The following is a 25,680-nucleotide window of genomic DNA, read 5'->3' as shown; positions in this document are numbered from 1 at the left end:
ATTAATAATACTGCCTTTTAAGTAATTTTAAGACAGTTTAATTAGTTTGAATATGAACTTTTTGTGTTTTGGGTATACATACTGTATACATAACGTTACATAATATATACATAAACGTACATAGTTCCCAACTTACCTTTTGTACCTGAAAAAATAGGGTTTTGCTCTACTGAACTTGCATCACATTATGATACGTGCGGCACATTCACTTTTTTGCAAACTTTCAATACAAATGTCAGATTTGACACTAGAGGGAGCTGTTTTCTTCTTTTTGATCCTACAGGCACCGTCATCATCTTGCTGTTGTTACAGGTCTTCATTTCAAATACAGTGAAGAAAGACTAGCGTGTTGAAACTAGCGTGTTGCTGTTGTGTTGTTTCAATAATAATGTTTCAATTTAATCTTCTCATCTGTCCTGTACATTTATGCAAGTGTATTATAGATTTCAGTGCTGTCAGTGATCATAATCATAGGCCTACAGTAGGTTTATTTCTATGCTATTTTAACATTAAATTAGACTTTATGTAATGCCTTACAATTGTATTAACGTCACTGCATATCTAATAACATTTACATTAACAGATTACATTTGCAAAAGTGATTTGTTTGCCTTAAAACTTCATAAGCATAAAGAGACAAAAAAGACAGTGGTAATGAAACAATTTTATTGAATCTTCCAGTAGAGACTTGATATTCATGGAATAGAACTGCTTTCTGATAGTACAAGTAAGCAAGAACAGCACAAAAAAGGGACAGAGACAAGAAGCCGCTTATGAAAGTGCAGATATGAAGGAACAACATTATATATTTTCTTCAAAAAAATACAAAAATGTTTACATTTTAACAGTGGATGGGATTTCACTATGAATAAAAAAAACTGTTAATCAAAAATTAACTACTTTTTACAAAACAATATCACTAGTGCCATTTAGAACTCAGTCAGCAAAAAAGGTAATTATTTCACTCTAAAAATGCCGAAAACGCATAGGCATCAAGTACACTTTTTCTCTTGCTTTTTTAAAGATGTTTTATGAAAACATTATTCATGGCATTTTAGAAAAAAAAAAAATAATAATAACAGAGAAAATAGGACGTTCTTCTGTGCAGCACAGTGGTGCGGTGCACGATATACGGACAAAGTAAACAAAGCCTGCCTCTGCTTTCATAGATATCAAAGACTTACAATCCTGGGGATCAAACCACACTTGCAAAAAAACAGACTGCACAGCACTTTCTCTACTAATAAGTACATTTACACACCCATTTTTTGAATCAGTCGAACACAACTGCAATAAAAGTAGCGCAACATACGCATGAGTTTGCTCATGCATCCCTACCCACTAATAACATGCCCTAACTCCCTATACGTTTATCCCATTCAAAAGTTTTGTGTTCAAATATACGTATTTTTTATTCTACAATAGACATTTTTGTCCATATTTGCTACATTTTTTTCTTCTCGCCAACTGTGAGGAATTTGCATTAATAACCTCGTTATCCTTCTCACAGCTTCATGCCGTTCAGTTCATTAAAGCATTATATTTCTGCACGTTTTCGTCTACCAGACATTTTCACGCTACGCTACTCTGTACAACACCGTACTAGTCTCTAAGCTACGATGCAGATCTTTTTTTCGCCAATGGAATACTGATTTGTAAACTGCAAAAAAAGAGGAAAAAATGCAAAAGAAAATGAAAGAAAACAAACAATTGGCTTAAAAACCCAACTTCTCTCGCAAACAAGACCAAAGGAGGATACTTGCCACAAGTATGATGGCCTCATCATTTAACATGCTTGGTCACACGAAGTTGTCAAGTATCTTCCAGATTCTCACGGGCTGAGAACTGAGGACTCTTCAGCCAAAATTGATGCCCCCAAACAAACTGCCTTCAAGTAGAAAACAAACCCCACCCTCCTCCCGCCTCCCACCTCCCGTCAACCAATAGGCTTCTGCATGGGAACCCAGACAGACAGGGTTACATCTGCAGTTGCCTTATGACCAGCTCTGTCTAGGAGACGGAGGAAATGGGGTTGTGAGGAGAGCCCATCTGGGTGAGGACTTTATCCAACCACTGTAGGGGCCCGTGAAGGTGAATCTCAATCCAGCATGGGGTGCTTGTCACATCCTGTCGATGATACTCTGCACCCCAACCCTGGAACACAAGTACAAATATATCAGCTGTATTTCTCCTAATAATTATGTGCTACATAAAGGGAAGATTAACTCAAAAATGGGAATTCTCACTGAATTCTGATATTTAGTCACTCATAGGGTTCCAAACCTGTAACTGGTAGAAATTTGTCAACGGTACAGATTTTGTACTATCAGTTCTATAGCTGTTACAGAGTCACGTGACATTACTGTGCTATGTGAAAACATATTGCGGTTCGAAAGTTATTTTAAGCCATTGAAACGCAATCAGCAGCTAAAGAACTAATTTCGCTATATGTGCGAGCTGTGAGTTTCTGAGCACTGTCAGAGAGATGCGCACATGTGAAAATGATGCTCATAGAGCATGGGAGTATCGAACCGAGTTATTTTTGCTGCTTTGTAGGCCTTAAATGGTTAAATACACACATTTGTATTTGTCAAAATGCCTGTCTTTGCAAGTATCATCGTAAACACAGTAATTTAGGGTGTAAGTGAAAGCAAACAGCTGAGAAAGAAAACACATGTGGAGCAGTATATTGGATCCAGGCAGCTCTTAAAGTGACAGCAGTCTGATATTCCTGCTGTCTGTCATTCCTGTTAATTAAACAACAAAGGACAGAAAATCTCTCACTGCTTTTGACTAAATCACTTTTGTAACTTTAATAAGAAGAAATATAAATTTTATTTACATGGTGAAGAATATGCTGTGTTTTATACAAACTGATATCGGAATCGGCAGATAATGCCTTTAAATGGGTGTGCTAGCGGTTAGATCACGTCAGCAGTTTGGCTCATTCTTGAAGCAAAGTTTTTCTGAATAATGATTAGATTCGCTGTTTTGGATCACTGCATGTACAGAATGACCTGTTCGGTAAGGAGTTTTAATTCTGTAGGGGGCGCTGTTGGCCTATTAATAAAATGAAAGTAAAAAGACTGTTTCTGATTAAATAAAGCAGTAACTGATGTCATAAAATCATGAGTACGTGTTGATTTAAAGGTCAGAATCTATAGCTAAATTAAATAATTTTATATGCTTATTTATTCATTAATGTGTAACATGTTACATTTTTTAAACATTATGAGCTCTAAAAGATTTTCAGAATTTTAACAACTCTTTTGCTTTAGACCGTCTACTTAATGTTTAATCTTAAAATAAAATGTTAAGGTTGCCACTGCATTTTTCTGGAAAAAATAAAATAGATAAATAAATGCAGCAATTGATATATAGTTTATAGTTATTTTCAAAGCTTCAGTGTACTGTCATTATAAAATAACTTCATTATTGTTTATTTATTGTTTAAGTTCTTATAAAAAACTAACCAAAATTAAAAAAAAATATGTTTATAATTTTCGCACAAGAGAGACTTGGTGTTGTCCAAACAAAAGGAAATATATCGGCATTGGCTATCAGCCAAAATGAGTTGAAAAATATCTACATATCAGCAAAAATCCAATATCGTGTATCCCTACTTTATATAATGTATGTAGCATTTCTTATTTATTTGTTTTACTGTAGTTTTCGTCCTATTGCTTGTAATTTGTTTCTAATTCTTATTTAATCACTCAGTGTTTTCTTTTCTATAGTGAGCTTGAGGGGTTTTTTTTTTTGTTTGTTTTTTTTTTAGTTTAGTATTATTTTGTTGTGATATTGACACTGGTGTCAATAATTATGAAATTTCTATTGTATAAAAAATGTTGATATCATCAAGACCTTATTTAAACTGACATATTGTTTCCGTAAAATAAAATTACTGTTATCGTGATAGAAGATTTTGATCATATCACCCAACCCTAGTGGGGTCCAAAGCGTATTCTGAAACATCACGTGACACTGAAGACTTCAGTAATGTCAGCTAAAAATTTCTAAACTTGTAATAATATTCTCATTATTACTTTTTTTTACTGGATTTGTAATCATATAAATGCAACCTCGGTGAGCATAAGAGTCTTATTTCAAAAACAACAACAAAAAAATCTTAATCAAACTTTTGGCTGGTATTTGACACAAACATTCTTCACAGAAGAATAAAAGTTATACAGGTTTGGAACTACATAAGGAGTAAATGATAAAATAATTACAATTTTTGGGTGAGGGATCACTTGAGTTTTTCGTTTATATAGTTTAGCTTACCTTTACAAAGCTCATGCGGATGGTGCACATCTTAGTGAGTTCATAAACGGCTTCAAAACCGTGATTGACGGACTGTGCCAAGAGCTCGGCAAACTCCTGGTTGTTGAAGATCTTTAGGCTGCAGCGGCTGGGGATCTTGCATACGGTGGTGGGGTGGAAACCGTGGTGATAGTTGCAGTTGCGGCTCTGGACAAAGATACTGCTGTCGCTCAAACATTCAGCATATACCTCTCCTCCCACATAGTACAAATGGACTCCTGCAAAATATATAAAAAGGTCATGGTGAGTTTACATTATAAACATTTATTTATTTAACTTATTAACAGCATTTTTGAGACAGGCCATGTATTCAGTATCATGTTCAACTTTGGCAGATACTGTAGAACCGTTGTTTTTATATAGAAATCACTTCAGTGACAAGTCAAACCTTTTCCGATGTGGCGTCGAGTGTTCTCGATGGTCGAGTTGCGGTTGACATTCGAGAGCAGACCAAGGCAGAAGCGGTTACGGTTGTTGGAGGGGTCGGTAAAGCCGTCCACCAGTACGCTGGTTGAGGAGGCCTGGAAAGCCTCTCCCACACGATTATTCAGCTCATAGTACACAATGGAGCACCAGTGTTTGGGTTCTGCATACGCCACAGGCTGAACATCTGCACAGATGGTTAGGAACTCATTCAGCACAAGCACAAATACACTTACTGTATTAAAGCAAAGTAGCATGGTGTAAAAATTTAACTATAAGGAACTCTTAAAGGGATAGTTCACCCAAAAATGAAAATTACCCCTTGATTTACTCACCTTCAAGCCATCCTAGGTGTATATGACTTTTTCCTTTCAGACCAATACAATTGAAGTTATATTAAAAAAGAGTCTTGGCTCTTTCAAGCTTTATCATGGCAGTGAATGGGTGTTGAGATTCAATAATGCATAGAAGTCCAATAAAGTTAATTAATCCATCATAAAAAGTACTCCACACAGGTCCGGAGGGTTAATAAAGGCTTTCTGACGCAAGTTAATGGGTTTGTGTGAGAAAAATATCCATATTTACAACTTTATAAAAAGTAATCTCAAGTTTCCGCTAACTGTCGAACACATGTTCACAAGAAAGTGGAGTTCCAGTGAATGACTTACGACGTAGATATAGCATAAGCGCTGGTTAGAATATGCTAGTCTCACGAGAACCAAGTTTTGTTTACAGAAGCAAAGGAAAACCAGTTTCCTCTTGGCTTATATCAAAATCCTCCGACATTTTTTCTTTACAAATCTTCATTTTGTACTTCTAAATTGTGACCGGTGTTTTGTTTTGCTCTCTCCTCTGCACTTCTGCGTTCATCACTTCTTACCGGAACTTACACTATGCATGTACAACAGTTAGCGGAAGCTTAAGATTATGGTTTAAAATATGGATATTTTTCTTACAAAAGTGCATTGATTCACTTCAGAGGGCCTTTATTAACTCCTTGAAGTAGTGTGGAGCACATTTTATGGTGGATTATCGCACTTTAGAACTTTTTTTGGACATTTGAATCTCAAAACCCATTCACTGCCATTACAAAGCCCGGAAGAACAGGACATTTTTTAATATTACTCTGATTGTATTCGTCCGAAAGAAGAAAGTCATATACACCTAGGATGTCTTGAGTGTGAGTAAATCATGGGGCAACTGTCATTTTTGTGTGAACTATCCCTTTAAGATCACCAGGGCTGTTTTTGAAAATAAAAAAAAAGAAAGAAAACCCTTTTTTTCCCTTCAAGTTCAAGAGAACAGCATTTATTTGAAACAGAAATATTCCTTGCTGAATAAAAGTATTGTTTAAAAAAACTTACTGACCCCAAACTGTTCAACAGCAGTGTGTATTTTTAATATTAATATATTTATATTTATGACTTTTTAAGACAAATTGGCAATTTCACAGGTTTAATAACTTTACATTACTTTTTTAAATATGTCTTTGACAGTATTGACACAACCCCCAATGTCTTTGAATGTGATTAAGCAATATGATTAACAGATTTAGACTTGCATCTCATCTCTTACAGCAGAGGGCATATCGATTTTACTAGGGTATTTATATGAGGTCACTGTTGCTAGGCTATTAATGGTAACACTTTAGTAACAGGCTGCAGTGATTGGTTATTACCCTGCACTATTCAAGGGCCAACAAAATACAACCAAATCAGCATAATACAAGTGGGATAGCTGTCCGTATCAAATCCCACACCAGTGAAGGGCAAACATGTTGGTCTCAGTCATGAAAATGCCCTCTTTCTGATATCCACAGCTCATCTGTGCCAACTGTACAAATCCCAAAGAGAGGGTAATTTGTTTATCTATGGCATATTTCTACCCAGCTTCCTCTGGTCTGTGACACTGGGCCACAGGTGTGTTTTGTCTACTCTTTTCCCATTAGCCTATCACAATAGAAGTGAGCACTCCACAGGATGCAGCTTGAGCGTGCATCCCAAAACTCTGACGGTACCACAATTTCCACAAATATTTCAACAGCTCATAATCTCTCAGTGCAACCCCCTCACCTCCTGTGTGTCACTATGTACAAACTGTACTTTTAATGTGCTGAATAAGGAAATAATTGGAATAACTGAATCTGAAGTGCAGGGCTGTTTTCATGCAATGGACACAAATTTGTGTTTTAAACACTGTTAAAAGTTCACCCATGTTGTTCAAAACCCACAAGACCTTTGTTCATCTTTCATAAAAAATATCTTAATTTGTGTTCCAAAAATGAACAAAGGTCCTACGGGTTTGGAACGACATGAGGGTGAGTAATTAATGACACAATTTTCATTTTTGGGTGAACTATCCCTTTAAGACATTTTTTCCAAATGCAGGATGCATAAGAAATAAAAATGGGAAAGTAAAACCGGTAATTAACCCATATTAAAGGTGTTTACAGCATTCAGGAAAGTAATGTACAGTGTTCATTTAAGCTTCTGCTGTCACTGACTCACTGTAAATAATAAGCCACAGCCAATTCCAACTCACAGCCCAACAACAGTGCTGCAATAACTAATGGATAACAGAAATAATCAACGACAAATTTCATTATCAATTAGTCTGGTCTCTGCGCTGTACACTTTAACTTCCATTAGTCATGGACAACATGCAGTCTATGGACAAAACACACTTAAAAACAGCGGAGGGTGCACAAACCTGAGAATGCTGTATATTATATGTTCTTTAAAGGAGAAGTCCACTTCCAGAACAACAATTTACAAATAATTTACTCACCCCCTTGTCATCCAAGATGTTCATGTCTTTCTGTCTTCAGTTGTGAAGAAATGATGGTTTTTGAGGAAAGCATTTCAGGATTTTTCTCCATATAATGGACTTCACTGGTGCCCCAATTTTAAACTTCCAAAATGCAGTTTAAATGCAGCTTCAAATGCTCTAAACGATCCCAGCCGAGGAAGAAGGGTCTTATATTGTGAAAGGATTGGTAGTTTTTTTTCGAAAAATACAAATTTGTATACTTTTTAAGCACAAAAGCTCATGCAGCACAGGCTCTGGGATGCGCGTCCATGATGCTACGAATTAGTAATGGGTAGCTCTTGAACTCTTCTTTCATTTTGAATGAATCTTTAATGTGACTCAGGAAGAACAAGTCGTCTCGGGGAGTGATTAGTTCAGTCGTGCATGCGCAACATCCTATTAGGTTTTGTACTGGAATTAGTTCATCTGTTTCGAGTCTTCGGGTTTTTCGAGTTGTTCGTTCATCTTATGGGGCTGTCACGTGATGAACGAACGAACGACTCAAACCTGAAAACTTCTCAGATAAGAGGTGAGGTGAGCTAATCATAGACTAAAGATCCAGGTAAACAATGAATTAATCTTTTTTGTTTTTTATAGCATTATAGTTTTGTCTTGTTTTTAGTGTTGATCAACACAAACAACAAAATGACTCAAAAAAAGATTTGTTCATTTTGCTGAACGAAACTCAAAGGTCCGAGCAGGTAAAATGATCCGAACTTCCCATCACTACTACGAATCACGTGTAAGTTCATCGTCTGTGTACGGAGTATGGCGAAAAACTCTTAAAAAAATCTTATTGTCTTCTACAGCCTGAGAGGAGGACATCGTTGTACCTTTTTGTTTGTAAACAGCATTTACAAACTTACTTGCACTTTCTAAGTCTTTGCGCGTTCGCTTTGTAAACACTGGGTCTGTATTTCTGCCCACGTTCCGTGTGACCTTTCGACGTGATTCAATAGTACGTAGCGTCGTGAACACGCATCCCAGAGCCTGTGCTACACGAGCTTTTTTGCTTAAAAAGTATAAAAAAAATTATTTTCCGAAAAAATGACAGATCGTTTCACTAGACAAGACCCTTCTTCCTCGGCTGGGATAGTTTAGAGCCCTTTAAAGCTGCATTTAAACTACATTTTGGAAGTTCAAAATCGGGGCACCAATGAAGTCCATTATATGGAGAAAAATCCTGAAATGCTTTCCTCAAAAACCACAATTTCTTCACGACTGAAGACAGAAAGACATGAATATCTTGGATGACAAGGGGGTGAGTAAATTATTTGTGAATTGTTGTTTTGGAAGTGGACTTCTCCTTTAAGCACATGTATACTCATATAATTTACTGTCTTGCATTGGCAGATGTCTTTGCTATTTAATGCATTTCAGGCATGTTTTTCCAGCACATCATTTACATTTTATGGTTATATTTTCCTGACAGCAAGCAAGTTTCAGTTAAACTTTACAGACGTCACTGTATGAGTGGAAGCACATACATGGGTTCCAAACAGACAGAACAAAATGGAGAATTGAAGTACAACAATTCTGACTGAATATTGTTGCTGGATATCCAAAAGAGTCAAATCAAAGGGGTCATATGATGCGATTTCATGTTTTTTCTTTGTCTTTAGACTGTTGCAAGCTGTTTATATATATAAGATCTGTAAAGTTGCAAAGATTAAAGTCTCAAACCTAAAGAGATATTCTTTATAAAAGTTAAAACTCAGTCACGCATTCCTAAAACAGCTCATTCAAACATGCCCCACAAATTTACGTCATGTTGTGGGAAGATTTGCATAACACTGCCCAAATATATACGCAAACAAAGAAGGTGTAACTTTTATTCTTGCTGTAGTATTGTTGCAGCCGTTGCTACACCGTGTGTTTCATTGTGAAATCGATAGTACTTTGTTTGGCCTTCCAAATGAGTACACAATTGGAAATCAGTGGTTAAGTTATATTTACAACACCGTTCTAGAACAGTACAATGCAAATATTTGAGTGTGTGCAGCGCATTTTACGGAGGACTGTTTCCTGAACCTGGGAGAGTAGCCTACAATGCCGTCTGTGCACACTATAAAGTGAGGCAATTCCAACTTTGCAAGGACAGTCTGGCGCTTCTGACGCATAGCCTGTAAATACGTTTTCACGTTTAAAGAATTTGCTACTGACTACTCAAAGGCGAGTTTTGAGCAGTGTAGAGTAGTGCTTGTTTGTCGTTTGTATGATCACAAATGCAGACATGGTGTTATGTTTACGGAACGTGATGCAACACAACGCAACACAACTAAAGACAGTATGAGTCATTATAATCAGTAATTATGTCGACCCTGGATGCAACAAATTCCTAATTTCTAATGTGTTTTATTGTTTTTGTCTCATCGCGCCAGGACACGGCATCAGGGAGCGAAACAATTCCGTTACACACTTGAGATATTCGGCCAATCACAACGCACTAAATAGCTAGCTAATCAGAGAACACAGCGCTCTTCAGAACAGTGAGCTTTGTAAAAATCAACGAGTTTCAAAAAGGGGGCGACCGAGAGGAACAATAATGTACAGTATATGGAAAATAATGTGTTCTCTGAACATCAAACTGCATAAACACATACACCAATGTTCTTTTTAGCACGTCATATGACTTTATCATGCTACTCATGCAAATAATGGTATTTTTATAAAAGCAGTAACTGTAAAGTTATTTACATGTTAAATATCATTTTTTGTGGTTTTAAACTTTCTTCAAAACTGTGCACAAATTTGTAACATTTACATTTCAAATCTTTCTTGCACATGTATAGCACAGCCTGCAAATGTACATCCACTTAATTTGTTTTATCGCCTTCAATTTGAACATTGTTTGGAGGATAACAGTGAGCAGGATGTGGAATAAATACAGAAAATGAATTAATTATTAAAGGTACTGTTTACTGTTATTCAAAGAACAACATTATTTTCTGATATTGTATAACTGTAACTTCATGTATTCAATTTCGTTCATAATCACGTGACATACATTGCTGCAAGATTAACCAGATTTAAAGAACAAAAAGTCAGACTGTCTGCGACTTTGTGTGTGTGAGAGTATGTTTGTGTTTGGACTTCCTGCACCTGCAGTGTGGGCAGGCAGCTGCTGATAGCTTTAAGCAGCCCATGTAATACAGTAAGGAAGGGGCAATTTCTTTGCCAGAGTGGCTGAATCTTAGTATGGTCTCTCATTCTGCTGTGAGTTTTAGAATTTTAATGGATTGTACCTGGTTGGTTGTTGAGCTCCAATGGCAGGTTCTGACCTAACAGGTTAGTGTCCATTGGTTGGGGACAGTCCTGTGTCATTGGCTCCTCAGGGGGCATATAAGCAGGCGGAGGGGTTTCTTTTGAAGCAACAACCAAAAAAAAAAAAGAAAAGAAATGTAGATAAATAAAAACGATAAAAATTATCCCACCGAATACAAATAGCTCTCAATATACACAATATAAATATACCTATAATTAACCTTTTTTACATTCCCAGGTTTGAAAAGCTGAAGTAAACTATAGTAGTGTAAATTTCTATAGAAGCACAGCAAATCTTATTTTTTTAATTCACATGCTTAGCAGTCAGAAGTGAGACAGATGTCCAATAGTGGCAGTAGAAACACCATGGTAGCAATGTTGTACATCTTAAAATCAAAGAAAAATACAATAAAAAAGTTGTACCTGTAACAACTTCACAAATATTTCACATTATTACTTTTTTGTTGTATTTTTGATCAAATAAATGCTGCATTGGTCTGTGACGTGAAGACACTTCTTTAAAAAAATTAATCTTATTAATTTTGATTGTTAAATACACTGAAAAATTAATATCTTAAGTGCAGTTCACCTGGCATCTGAAAAGGGCTGCCTGGGTCCGAGCTGGATGGTGAATGAGGGAAGGTGGCTGTACTGCCTGTGCCGCTGTTGGGCGAGCTGGGGTAGCTGTTGGTCGGTGAGTTCGGTGTGAAAGGAAGGGCGTTCGCTGGTTGCTGTTGAAAGGAGTCGGGAAAGGTGGCGTTCTGAGGCATTGGGGGTTCCGTTTGGTGGAGTGGGTTCCGGAAGCGTGGCAGCATAGAGAGTTTAGCATTGAACTCGCTGTTTCGTGGTACCAGCACAGGTGGTAGCACTGCAGGAAGAGAGGAGAAACATGCCAATCATAAGCAATCGGAATTGAGTAGGTGACACAAGAATCCGTCAGACTTTGACAAATGAATGAGGTATGAATTCACGTATGGTCATACACACCCTGTGACCACCAAATCAGAGCATATCTGACTACAGTGCATCAGTGCATCATAATCAGTGATAATATGAAAAACCTACAAGACATATATTGAAAAAAATGGATAACCTAAATAAGCAGCATATCTGCACTAGTGGCCAAATTTTCTTTTCTTGTTTATTGACATGACATTAATCTTTATTGTAGGCTTACCAAATGATTTGAAGGATTTTTTTATTTACTGGCAAAATAAAATAAAATAAAATAAAATAAAAAAAAAATTATAAAATACAATAAAATAAACTGAAATAAAAAACTATAAAACAATACAATGAAATAAAAACAATAAAATAAATAAAATAAAAATGATAAAATACAATAAGATAAAATAAAATAAAATAAAATAAAATGAATAAAATAAAAAATGATAATACAATAAAATGAAATAAAAAAGAAATAAAAAATAAAATTATAAAACAGTAAAAAAATAAATTAAATAAAATATAATGTATTAAAAAAGAACAAAATAAAATACAATAAAATAAAAACAAAAAAAAATGAAATTAAAAAAATGATAAAATAAAATAAAATAAAAACAATAAAAATATATAAAATACAATAAATAAAATGAAATAAAACAATAAAATAAAATGAAACAAAAACAATAAAATAAAATAAAAAACAATAAAATGGAATAAAAAGAATAATAAAATGAAATGACATAAAATGAAATAAAAAACACTGAGAACTAAAGATATACCAATGAAACAATGACAGTTCACCCAAAGTTCTGTCATCATTTACTCATTGTTACAAACCTCTATGACCTTCCTTTTTTTCTGGAACAGAACAAAAAAGATATTTTGAAAAATGTTTCAACTGTTCGTGTCCACACAATGAAAGTCAGTGGGATCCAAAACAACCGTCATTGTATGGACAGAAAACACAGAGATAATTTTCAAAATACCATCTCTGATTCACAGAAGAAGAAAAAGTGATTTGGAACAACATGAGGGTGAGTAAATAATAATTTGTTTGTATTGTTTTGTTGTCCACTATTTTCAGTTTTTTTGTAAAACACAAATTGCTGCATCCAAAAGTCATATTCACAGTTGTTACACACGCCTGTACTCTCTAAAAATAGCAGAGCAATAAAATGTGGTAACTGGTGTTTCCGCCTATGTTGCCCACATAACTTTTTATTTATACAATCTAATAGTTTTACATGGTCAAAACATTTGCAGTGAGATCGGGAACATGTATTTCAGCGAAACAGCAATGAGTATTGTTAAACAATAGATGCGGACGGCGTGCTGCCGTTCTGGAAAGGAGGGGAAAGACAGGTGTCCAGACATCCACAGGCCTGCACTACACAAGCGTGTGCAAGGCGGGCAACCAGTCTTTCCTGCTATTGTCTGTGTGGGTGACAGGAGTTCCTGTAAAACTCTTCCTCTATACAGCCACATGTTTCAGCCTCCACACACACACTCACACAGACCCTGAACAAAGCCCTCATTCTGCCCCCGCCTGGAATTTCCTGCTCCTGCTCTCATAATGCGCACACACACACACACACACACACACACATACTGTGGACAGCTGTTTCTGTGTTGTCAGCTGACCCTCATCTTCTGCTTAGCCAACAAAAAGGGGGCTGTGCTTTTGAAGTCCATAAGCAGAGGTAAAGAAAATGTTCTTGTTTCCCATTAAGACACACACACACACAAACACACAAGAGCACAGAAGGTTTTTAGACTCCACAGTTTTTCTCTCAAGCGGTATCAGGATCAAACAAACGAGAAAAGCACCTGGCAGAGGCCGGAGAGAGATATGGAAGGGGAAGGACAGAAAAAGAAAGAGACCATCTGCAGGAACCATGGGAAAGGAAAACTTAGGAACATGCATGGAAAACGGTACATATGGGCAATATAATCCATATGGCATTCACTGACAGAGTGATTTGGCTCACTTGTTCTTCTGAAGGTAAATATTACTAACAGGAAGAGAAATAAATCAAATCTGCACACCATTTTCATACAAGTTGATATCATAATACATTAAATGGACACAATTTCCTTGCTGTAAAAACTGACTCAAATATATGTATTTTTATGACTTAGACATCTGAGTAATTTCCATGACATTTCCAGACCATGACATTTCAAATATTTGATATTTCAGGTTTTCCATGACAGTGAGAACCTTAGATTGTGAATGAATGTTTCTGACCAAATCTGTAAAGAGAAAAACCATTCTTGTTACTTTCCACACATCATAATTAATGTTCACTGGAGTCTTGCCCTTTTGAAGCACAAGCACATGACTGCTTATGAGCACAAGCCAACATCATTTGAGTGATGATTGTGAAGGAGCAATTCATCAGTTTGACCTACTGAACGAGTACAATCTTTCTTAAAATGAGTCTGCATTTTCACAAAATGGCTTTGACGAAATAGAACAGACCAATAGAAATGACAGATCTGCTGCAGTCATTCATGTGAAAACAGCCTATGATGCTTAAACACTCTTTCTAGAGTCTCAAAGCAGATTTTCTGAAAATACAAATGTTAATAAAGGATAATAAAGGGACATTCACACCAAGAATGATAACTATAACTATACTGTCCACACCGACGGGTGAAAATATTTCATTTATTATGAAAGTGCGCTGTCATCTTGAGCTCTTTAAAGTCAAGTAGATGCCGAGAGGCTGTGAATGGTTTTGTCGTTCATCAGCTGGGTCTGAAAAAAGCTCTAAAAATGATTTCAAAGGTAATGTTGCTCTGTGTTGTTATAGTTGTGGTGTGGAATCTGTTCTTATACGATGTGAAAGATTATTCAAATGCTACTGTTATGAAGTTATCGTCTTTGGTGTGAATGGGCCTTAAATTAATAGTCCACCCAACAATAAAAATTCTGTCATCAATTACTCACCCTCATGTGGTTCCAAACCTGTAAGACCTTTGTTCGTCTTTAAAACACAAATTAAGATATTTCTGATGAAATCCGAGAGCTTTCTGACCCTGCATAGACAGCAACGCAGCTGCCAAGTTCATGTGTCATGGTATTCTTGTGAACGCGCATCTGACTGACTGACATGGAAGAGAAGAAATTGTTAAATGAAGTCATTATTTTTGTTTTCTTTGCACACAAAAAGTATTCTTGTAGCTTCATAACATTACGATTGAACCACTAACGTCAAATGGACTGCTATAACAATGTCCACTACCTTTCTCGGCCTTGAACACGGTAGTTGCGTTGCTGTCTATGCAGGGTCAGAAAGCTCTCAAACTTCATCAAAAACATCTTAATTTGTGTTCCAAAGATGAACAAAGGTCTTACAGGTTTGGAACGACATGAGGGTGAGTAACTGATGACAGAATTTAAATTTTTTGGTGAATTATCCCTTTAAAGAGCAGGTCATATGGTATTTTAAAGTGTCCTAATATGGTGTTGGAGTCCCCTACAATAGGTTTAAATGCATCTAAGGTCAGAAAACATCGTAATTTTCTCAGAATACACAATTATACATAGAGTCATTTCTCAAAGTTTCGAAATGATTCGTTTGATCAATTCTGAGTATAAGCTTATTCTTCTCTGATTTGTCAGCTGGCCAAGCCTGTTGTGATTGGTACAGAGAGGAGTACTTGAGCAAGTTAGCGAGTGCCGTGTTGATCTGTGCTGCCAAGTCTGCGGGTTGAAGCAACCCCAATAATGTCATATTTAGCTCCTGGAATGTCAATTTACCAGGGGAACCCCAATAAAAAATGTGTAATTTGCACCCCGGAATGTGATTTTTAACAGTGACCCCCCTCGAAATGCGATTGGGCTAGTTTAGAGCTAGTTTTGAGTAGTAATTGGGCAGGTTTTGTTGTGAAAACCTGGCAACCCTGGCTACCACTGACAATGACATGCACCTTTACATAAAACAATAGTGCTTCAATCTGTTCTTAAAATAATGATATAAATACATTTTGCTTCACACTTATGCAAGCGAATCGTGCCCACAGCTAAAGTTCAGCTGCTAAACTGTAAACACTTAACAAAACAATAATGGTGGATACGTTAGCCAAGTGCTAACGTGACTAACTGATGAAACAACACAGTTTGTAAACCAAAATATGTCTACACTCTTTATTATTACATGAAGTAAGTAGAACAACAACAGTCTACATTAATCAACACATTCTTAGGAAATAGTGGGTTCACAACAAATGATCAGAACTATTACAGTACTACAGTAACATCGTGGTTTACCTGAAAACCTAAAACTGCACTAGGTATACATCACAAAAAATTTATATTTTGAGCACTAAATTGAAAATGTACACAAAACGTATCAATCAGACTTACAGGTTGTGGCTCGGAGACGCTTTTTAGTCCAAATAAAGAAGATCAGAAGCCAAAGAAGATAAAAGCCAGGATTAGAGAAACTGTAATTACTGTAACTACTAACTTTTAACTACTGATTCTTCACAACATCAACTTTCGGCAATGAAAACGAAACAAACTTGCTTTCAAAGCACAGAACACAGAGTATTGTAAACACACTGACTAGTGGAAGTGTTTGTGGGCAGGTCATAGTGTTTGTATTTTGCGGGTAGGCCGGGATTATGCAAATGTGTTACCCAGTGACATATATCAGTAACAGGCAGAAGATTCGAAAATATGACAACTCGTTAAGGCGATTCAGAGCCGACTTAATTAACTATGCAGACTGTTTACATTGAAGGATAGCTACATTACAAACTGCAAAAAAAGATATTTTTCGAAAACCCATATGACCCACTTTTTAAGACACTGACTGAATCTGAATGAACAGATTCAAAAGATTCAAGTCATTAGGATGAATCAAATGAATTCCAACCACAAGCCTAGATAACCAATCAGCTTCTATTACGTAGTGATCATGAACTACCGACTCCGATTTAGTCACTCACCTGGACTGTCCACCCTCTTGTAGTGGTAGGGATTGATGCACACATCTTTCTGCTTAGATCCAAAGGGGAACTCGCAACACTCCAGGGCCTTGAGCTCATGATGTGACTGCAGGTCCGGCCAACGCCATACACGGCAGTAGATGACATGAGGCAGCCCCTTCCGGTGTGACACCTGGAGCCTTCCGTCCAGTGATCGCGGGATAGTAACACAGTTGCTTGGCTGACCGGGACAGCTGAGTGCCCTCTCCAGCTCCTCCATAGCACCCTTCTTCTTCTTCAGCTTCTTGACCAGAGCATCCACCGCCTTCTCTGCCCACTTCTCTTCTTCGTCCCCTTGCTTCCAGCCCAGCAGTCGCTTGACCGCCGGGCTGGTGAAGGAGAAGAGCGAGGTGACGTTCATAGTGGCGCCACGTGCGCCCCAGCCAAAGCTGTCACAGTTACTCCGTAGGATTCAGCCACACAGGAACAATGAATTTCTGTTCTACCTCCTCCAAGAGAATCAAAAACTCAACCACTGCGACACATGGACAGGGTACTGCTGAAAGCTGTGTTGTTCCAGAGCTAGATCAGACTGTCAAGTGCACCTGTAAAGAGACAGACAACTCAGTCAGACATTTATACTTTGGGATGTTTAAGAGATTCCACACTAAAGGCTGGAATAAACTACATGAGTTTTGCCTAGATTTCTGGTCTTATTTGGATTCTGCACAAGTTTCTGGTAGAAAGTCAGATATAGACTGCAGATACAGTTAAAGTCAAAAGTTTACATACACCTTGCAGAATCTGCAAAATGTTAATTTTAGCAAAATGCATGTTATTTTTTTTAGTACTGACCTGAATAAGATATTTCACATAAAAGACATTTACATATAGTCCACAAGTGAAAATAATAGATAAATTTATAAAAACGACTCCATTCAAAAGTTTACATACACTTGATCCCAATACTGTGTTGTTACCTGAATGATCCACAGCTGTTTTTTTTTTTAGTGATAGTTGTTAACTGCCTGCTGTTTTTCAGAAAAATACTTCAGGTCCCACAAATTCTTTGGTTTTTCAGCATTTGTATGAACCCTTTCCAACAATGACTCTATGATTTTGAGATGCATCTTTTCACACTGAGGACAACTGCGGGACTCATCTGCAACTATTACAGAAGGTTCAAACACTCACTAATGCTCTAGAAGGAAAAGTGATGCATTAAGAGCTGGGGGTGTAAATTTTGAACAGAATGAAGATGTGTACATTTTTGTTATTTTGCCTAAATATCATATATATTTTTTTATTTAGTACTGCCCTTCAGAAGCTAAAGAAGATACTTTTTTCCCAGAAGACAAAATAAGTTACATTTACCCTGATCTTCAAATTCAAAAAGTATTCACCCCCCAGCTCTTAATGCATTGTTACCTTCTGAAGCATCAGTGAGTGTTTGAACCTTCTGAAATAGTTGCATATGAGTCCCTCATTTGTCCTTAGTGTGAAAAGATGGATCTTAAAATCATACAGTCTTTGTTGGAAAGGGTTCAAATACACAAAAATACTGGAAAACCAAAGAATTTGTGGAACCTGAAGGATTTTTCTGAAAAACATGGTCATTTTAACTGTTCAGGACTCTAAAGTCAATATCACTGAAGTATTAACAGTATCAAGAATCAAGTGTATGTAAACTTTTGAATGGGGTCAATTTTATAAATTCATCTATTATTTTCTCTTGTGGACTACATGTAAGTGTCTTTTATTTGAAATATCTTATTCAGGTCAGCACTAAATAAAAAATATCATGCATTTTGTTAGATCCCTCTTATTTTGGTAAAATAATTAACATTTTGCAGATTCTGCACGGTGTATGCAAACTTATTAAATATTCACTGAAGTTCTTTACATTTTGCTGTAGATGACTTTACCATTACACCGCATTAGAAGCCTTTCTGAAATCAGTTCAGTTGAGGTATCCTCATGCACAAACACTTTAATGTCACCAATCCTGAACAAATGACGCAATACATCTAGCCTGAGATCACTGTGATGATGACATCATTCTTTTACGGCTTCTCGGAATGGCTGCCTTCAGAATCACAGCACAAAGCTTCCAATTACATCTGCTCTACGGTAAGTTCTCAAAATGGCTTTCAGCATATGGGAAGTGGGATGTGTTCATACGGCACGCTAAATGATACTGGTGTGACACACTACCGAGTGATGCTGTACAGCGCTGAACAATGTCCTGACTCATATCAGTTTCCTCAAACGTAAAGATGCTGCAACTTACAACAGGATGTCATTCAGGAGACTGAAAGCAGTAGGCTTTGAAACATAACGTAGGTTCTAGTTAACCATACACTCGGTCCAAAAAAAGTGTAAAAAATTTAGGAACGGGAGCCGTTCCACATCCCGAGAATAGAGAGGAAACGCATTTGGGATAAAGATAAAAGCATCCATTCAGAGAGATCCCAAAGCAGCCATTCACTAACCAGCATTCATGGAAGGGAAATAAGAGTGCACAATGAGAGTTCACACTTCTTTTGAAGTTACCAGATGGTTCGGCATAGCATCCTCCCTGGAATAAAGCATGAGGCCTGAAATATATTTCTTGGGGTGGGATACTTTCACATCCAGTATGATAACTGAAACACTTCTGAATTGCATAAACATTATTCTTGCTCTTTCTAGACAAAACCTGTTTCATTCCACACATATGAAAGGTCTAAGCTTATTTTGTTTTGCCAAGGACTTTCCAGTCTATCAGAGTCTGAGAGGCAAGAAAGTTCTTTTTTCTACTGATTCTGTTTTGGCCCATCAACACTAGATAAGTAAGGTGACATCAGATAGCAGCTATTTGAACTATGCTGAGTGCTAAGAATAATGTTGTCCTCGATGAGTGTGACCGCCCTCAGCTACTGTTTCACTTTAGAAAGCTTGTCTGATGTAGGTTACAATCAGGGCAAAGTATCACAACACAAATATGTATTTTAATTCAATCAATTTTTACACACGCTGCAAAAATCTTAACAAAATCAGAAAATATCATTGGGTTATAAACTCATGAACTCTGCACATCACAGTTGGAGTCATTCAATGAAAACAGTTGCTGTTTATTAAGTATGGAGAGAGTAGTAGCTGTTATCGTTGACCACATCAAAAGGTAGGCTTAAAAGTTGCTGCTATATTTAGCACTATCTCGCAGCCAAATATTTATTTAAAAGCCTGGGACCTTATGCTGTTGTCAGGGAGAAGATGAGCAACAGGCAGGAAGCATCACCAATATCCTGCAAAACAGAATATATATATTTTGGTTGGTTGTTCAAATTTATTGTAGTCTTCCATAATAGAACCTACACCTAGAAGTTCTTTCTTCTTAAGACAAGCTAAGAAAGATAACAGATGGGTTAAAGATAAAAATGTGGAGAATTTTTCATCTGTTCTTATTGAATAAGGACCAGGTGAGCTTGCAAAGACTTCATGCCATGGAAGATCTGTCAGTGAGGTTCAGCCGAAACTTCTTGTTTTTGTTTGCAATAGCACTACTGTGCTGTAACCCACTATGCTCTGCTCACATGCTTTAATAATAATATCTTTGTAGGACTATATATTATGTGGATAATTAATCAAAAAAAAAAGGTATTTCTGATTCTGTTTGATAGAACTAAGTAAAAAAAATATATATTGATATTTAATTTTATGCTGTTACTTTCAATAAAGTGTGGTTATTTTATTTTATTTATTTATTTATTTTTTTTTTTAATTCAGTATCATTCAAATTATGAGTTAAATTAAAAAGTCTTACAAACTTACTTTATATTATTTAATAAGATAATAAATAATTATTACAAAGCATTTTTGTTCTCTGTTTCATGCATCCAGAATTTTTGGTTTCGGTCCAAAATTTTCATTTTGGTGCATCCCTAATGTATATAAGCCTAATATACAACATAGTAGCCTACTACTACTACTACTACTACTATTAATAATAAACCTTTGAAGAGATACATTTAAAAAAAAAAAGTTTTTAGCATGGGAACTTAGCAAACGCACTAATACTAAATACACATCATTAAATTTTTTAAAGATTTTTAAAAGAGTTTTATTGTAACATTATAACCACTAAAAAGTTTTGTTTCTTTTAAATTGTTAACTTTTAATCTCTTTTTTATGTATGTATGTGTTTATGTATGTATGTATGTATTTGTTTTTTTTTATCTTTTTTTATACACACTTTTGGACTGAATTTTAAGAATATTAATGCCTTCTGAACCATTGCAGCATCTAAGTCTGTGCAAGTAAAATAAACATATTTTGTTTGAAAATACTGTACAGTAATATTTTGTTGTTTTGATGTTGTCTTGTTAGAATATAAATGAACTGTTTGAGTTGATACTAATAATTTTCAGATTACATGTTCTCATAAATTTCATATGATGATATAAAAAAAAAAAAATAGAAGAATTCAGAATCAGAATTACTGACAAATATATTTTATTTTATATACATTGCCAGTCAAAAGTTTTTAATTAATTATTTTTTTTATTTTAATCTTGATCACAGGAATAAATTACATTTTAAAATTTATTCAAATAGAAAACGGTTATTTTAAATAGTAAAATATTTCAGAATATGACTGATTTTGCTGTAGTTTGGATGAAATAAACGCAGACTTGGTGAGCAGAAGAGAATTCTTTAAAAAAAACACGAAACATCTTACTGTTAAAAAACTTTTTCTTCCATTCCTTGTTTTTCTGTGGTTCATGTAAAATGTAAAATTTAAAACAATTTATTTTTTAAATTAATTTTTAATGAATAAAAAGTGAAGTTGTAACATGGTAATAACAACATTTTTACATTTCAAAAAATATTTTAAAAAGCATACAGTTTAAACCCAATAATAATGAACATTGTGAAAGAAAATGACAAACTTAAAGAAAGGGAAAATTAAGTTATTTAGCACATCTGAGATTCTAATATCAGTGATAATGTAATATTACAAGGCGCATATTATGACACCCAAAACACTCTCTATAAGAGGTGGAGCAACTCTTCAACACCTTTCCGTGACTGTTACAAGTATCTCCATTACACATCAAGAGCCTCTTTATCTTTACGTATCACAGGCAGCCAGGGGCTTCTCATTGGCAAAGGCTGTAGGCCACTTCAAACTCAAAAACACATGCAGCTGTTCCCTGAGGGAATCTGTCATACATGTTGAAAGCACCCTTCCCGAACCCAAACACCACACATTTTGTGTATTCCCACAGCAGGTGCTGTCTGAACATCCGTAAATGCAGTTCTCACACCAGACCCTTGGGTTTGGTAAGATCTTTTGCTGTGTCTGGTTAGAGCTTTGATGACCGCCAACAGGTCTCTGAGTTTCTATCCATCTGGCTTGTTTAATTCAATTCCACATCATTTGGAAAGGAACTCCACAGTACAAACATCTAGGCATACAAAGACTGTTGGAGTGATGGGAATTGATACATATTATTGAGGATTCATAAAATCTGACCACTTGTCTGACCACACACTTACGTAAAAGGTCAATATACGATCGTATTGACTCAGACAATGTTAGTTTGCACTGTCTGGAGTCCAGTCAAAACAACCAATGCTCAAAGGTAAGTTCACCTGCCTAGGGATACAAAAATTGGGCGGAGACGAAATGAGCGTAAGATGAGCGTAAAGGGGTCTTGTCGGTGAACTTGAGCACTTGCTGCTTGAAAAATTGCGCAAATGGAAAAAAACGGCAGTTTCGGTTCCACATTTGCAATGCAAGGGCAGCCATTAAAATGCAATCACTGAACATTCAGCTAGTGCTCTCCAGGCCTGAGTGCATGTAAATATTAGCATTAGCTTGAGGGTTGGTGCAGCGGGCAGAGCTAATGTGGCTCCCATCACGCAACTTTGACAGCCTTGACCCCCCGCATCATCTCCATGTATCATTTTGCGCTGGTTCAGTGCCGTTAATCAATTTAGGAGGCAGTAATGATGCTCTCTCGGCCCTCCCAGGGGACTCTGCATTATAAAGAACTTACATTATTTATCAAGGGCTGGATCTGGGGCCCTCCATTAAGCGCCAGCTCTATTGCGATGTTCTCTAATAAAAAAAAAAAAACAAGGGTTGGGGGTTGGACAAATGGAGAAGGCAGGATGAAGAGAAAGTGAGAGTGAGAGAGACAGACACTCGAGAGCAAGTGCGTTTCAAACTCCCTGTGATGCCACATTTAAATCAAACTGGCCAAAGGTTCATGCACAACAGCTAATGCTCTGTAAACTGATGGTGAATTGTTTGTTCTCAGTATGCTGTGAGTCACCGTGGAGCTTCGCTGATTCTATGAGGCAAGAAACCACTGTGATTACAAAAGAAGTTTGACCTGTTACACTTCTGGAAGTCATTTAAAAGGCATTTCATATTTAGACACATGAATACATCATATACGTTTCACAGACGGATGCTTTCACTTTACACTTTGCAATCAGAAAGCAGAGACACTACGTCTGTCTGTGAATAAAATTCCTGTCATATTTCCTCATGTGATATACAGTTGTGAATATAGTTACAGTAGTGAATATAGTTTAATTATTTTTAGCTTGTTTACATATTTATGCATTAATTTATTTATTTATTAGATATCTGCCCATTTCTCACAATAATAACACCACCACCAACAACAAAATAATATTAATGAATCAAAACATCATTTTAGGTCTGTGAACAATATGTCAGATATATATTATGATATACAGTTGCGATAATTTCCAATTACAGTGGACAGGCAGGATGATGATGATTATTATAATGAATAATATTGTTGTTTACCAACAACAACAACAAAAATAATAATAATAATGACCAACTTTTAATACAGTAAGGCTGTGAAGTGATTAATCTCGATTAATCATATCCAAAGTAAAAGTTTGTTTGCGTAATAAAAAAATCTGTGTATAATGTATTTATTATGCATACATAAATACACATGCATGTACATATTCAAGAAATGTGTTATATTTATGTAATAAATATTCATATTTATATATATATATATATATATATATAAATATTTAAAAATATATACACGTATGCGTTTATTTACATATACATAATAAATATACACAGTATATTATTTTTCTACATAGTTTTTATACAAATATACATTGTATATTATTTTATTTACACACATATATTATGTAAACACAAACTTTTATTTCAGATGCGATTAATCATGATTAATCGTTTGACAGCCTACAACAAGCAAAATGTAATTACTTTTATTTTTCACTTTTTATTTCTTTTATTAAATAATGAATATTAATAAATTAAAAGTGTAAAATGTTTGGAAAAATCTGGAAATGTAAATACATAAAACTGAATGTTTTAAATTTTAAATTTTTTTAGGTCACTGTTCACACATCGTTTAAGATTTGATTTTCAAAACTGGGTACCACAGGGGGTCTGCCAATTACTGTTAATTACCGCTAATTACTGTTTGATCCCAAACTAATTTTTTTGACTAAAATTAAAATGTGCATTTATCAGAATTACAATATTCAATTACAGCCAATGTCAAACACTAAAGTTTAGCTAAATGTTTAATTGCCCCACCTGTTTTAATGTATTGAAAATGTATGTACAATCAATAATGATTATTTTAATGGCTTTTTAATGTACTGTACACATGTTGTTATAGCCTAGCCTTAAAATGCAACCCTCAGTCCACCAAGGTAACTCACCCAAACAATACAGTAAGTTAAATGCTGATATAAGACAATCACTCACACACACACACATGCTCCTTTTCTCTGTCTGTCACAACACACACACACACACACACACACAAAGTGTGAGAATAAAACAATCCAAGCAAATCATGGACAAGGACAAATTCTTGTCCTTTGAGTAATCTGATATGTCATCTTCAATGATGTCAGGAAATCTGGCTCAGGTCTCACAGGCTCTGCATGCATCATGTACGGGGGCAAATATTCACTGTAAGTGACGTGTATGATTTATTGCCATTTTTGAACAATCAAAAAAATCCCCTCCAACTGCACAATAAACCGAAGTGGGTGGTAAAGCACGAAATGAAGCATAATGGAACGAATAATATAAAAAGGAATGACTAAAATGTGTGTGGATTTAATAACAATCAAGGTCAACAGTTATAAAGTATATAAACAAATACTACAAAAAATTAAATATTTTTTACTATATTGTTAAAACTGACTGCAAACATCAGCAACAGCACAAACATCATGTGACAGTCAAACAAAATTGCACTTCATGCACTACAAACAGCAAGACTATGAGAACAAGAGGCTGATGTGCAGACACACCACATGAACCATAGCTAATACTGAGTGATTTACTCTCCTGAGTTGTTATGAAGAGCAACCAAGTTGGATGCTGCTCTCAACGCGCGATAAACACTTGGAAAGAAGTTATAGATTGCGCGTTACTCTAAAAACCATTTACAAAAGTGCCGTTTGTAATTTCTCAGTTTGTCGACGCGTTTAAATAGAAAACTAAAGTTTACTGTACCTTGTGCGCCACCTCGACGCGATCCTTCACAGCATTCATACAAGCAGACTCGCTGTGCTCGCCTGGCGTCAGTGTGTCGCGGACCGCCGCACCCTCCGCACTAAACTCGTATCACGCCGCGGGATATAGTGAGGGGCGGTGCGCAAGTCCTAACAAGTCCTACTTTTTTACACATTCAACGTTTTCAAAGTACTGTGGAATGAATTATGTAACATTGTAACAATGTAGCCTACTTTTCTAGAGCCCGAGGAGGCCAATCCGTGGCCCATCATGGCACTGTCCTGGGTAGGACCGGGGGGAAGCCATGTGGTGCAATGAGCGTATCAAGTGATGCTCTGGTAATTCAACTCAACATTCAACTTCTGATGTGATTCATTATCATTGTGCAGTACAGTAGGGTGAATACAAGTAGCGTGTGACAAAAGGTAAAC

General features: G+C 36.0%; 1 protein-coding gene across 2 annotated transcripts; it reads right to left on the bottom strand.

Annotated features, from left to right (window-relative positions):
- Positions 1-652: 652 nt before the first annotated feature.
- Positions 653-25,392, bottom strand: smad1 (SMAD family member 1). Of its 2 annotated transcripts, XM_051117797.1 has the most exons (8): positions 25,250-25,338; positions 22,746-22,807; positions 16,723-17,306; positions 11,408-11,686; positions 10,800-10,916; positions 4,712-4,933; positions 4,285-4,541; positions 653-2,154 (listed from the first exon to the last, which is right to left on the bottom strand). In XM_051117797.1, the coding sequence occupies exons 3-8, from the start codon at positions 17,120-17,122 to the stop codon at positions 2,011-2,013; spliced, it is 1,419 nt and encodes a 472-aa protein (XP_050973754.1). In that variant the 5' UTR covers positions 17,123-17,306; positions 22,746-22,807; positions 25,250-25,338; the 3' UTR covers positions 653-2,010. The 2 variants fall into 2 exon arrangements, with proteins under 2 accessions (XP_050973754.1, XP_050973746.1); XM_051117789.1 differs by lacking the exon at positions 22,746-22,807 and having other exon boundaries at positions 25,250-25,392.
- Between the last annotated feature and the right edge of the window lie 288 nt (positions 25,393-25,680).

This window comes from Labeo rohita, chromosome 1 (genome assembly GCF_022985175.1).
Source record: "Labeo rohita strain BAU-BD-2019 chromosome 1, IGBB_LRoh.1.0, whole genome shotgun sequence".
NCBI classification, from domain to species: domain Eukaryota; kingdom Metazoa; phylum Chordata; class Actinopteri; order Cypriniformes; family Cyprinidae; genus Labeo; species Labeo rohita.
The sequence above is the reverse complement of the archived record's forward strand: the minus strand, read 5'-3'. Positions and strand labels throughout refer to the sequence as shown.

Bases quoted from the DNA above. Each gene is read 5' to 3' on its own strand.
- smad1 (XM_051117789.1), bottom strand. From the start codon at position 17,122: ATGAACGTCACCTCGCTCTTCTCCTTCACCAGCCCGGCGGTCAAGCGA. The intron at 11,687-16,722 runs GTGAGTGACTAA...CTCTTCCTGCAG, and splicing joins CAAGAGGGTGGACAGTCCAG to TGCTACCACCTGTGCTGGTA. The intron at 4,542-4,711 runs GTTTGACTTGTC...TATATTTTGCAG, and splicing joins TCGACGCCACATCGGAAAAG to GAGTCCATTTGTACTATGTG.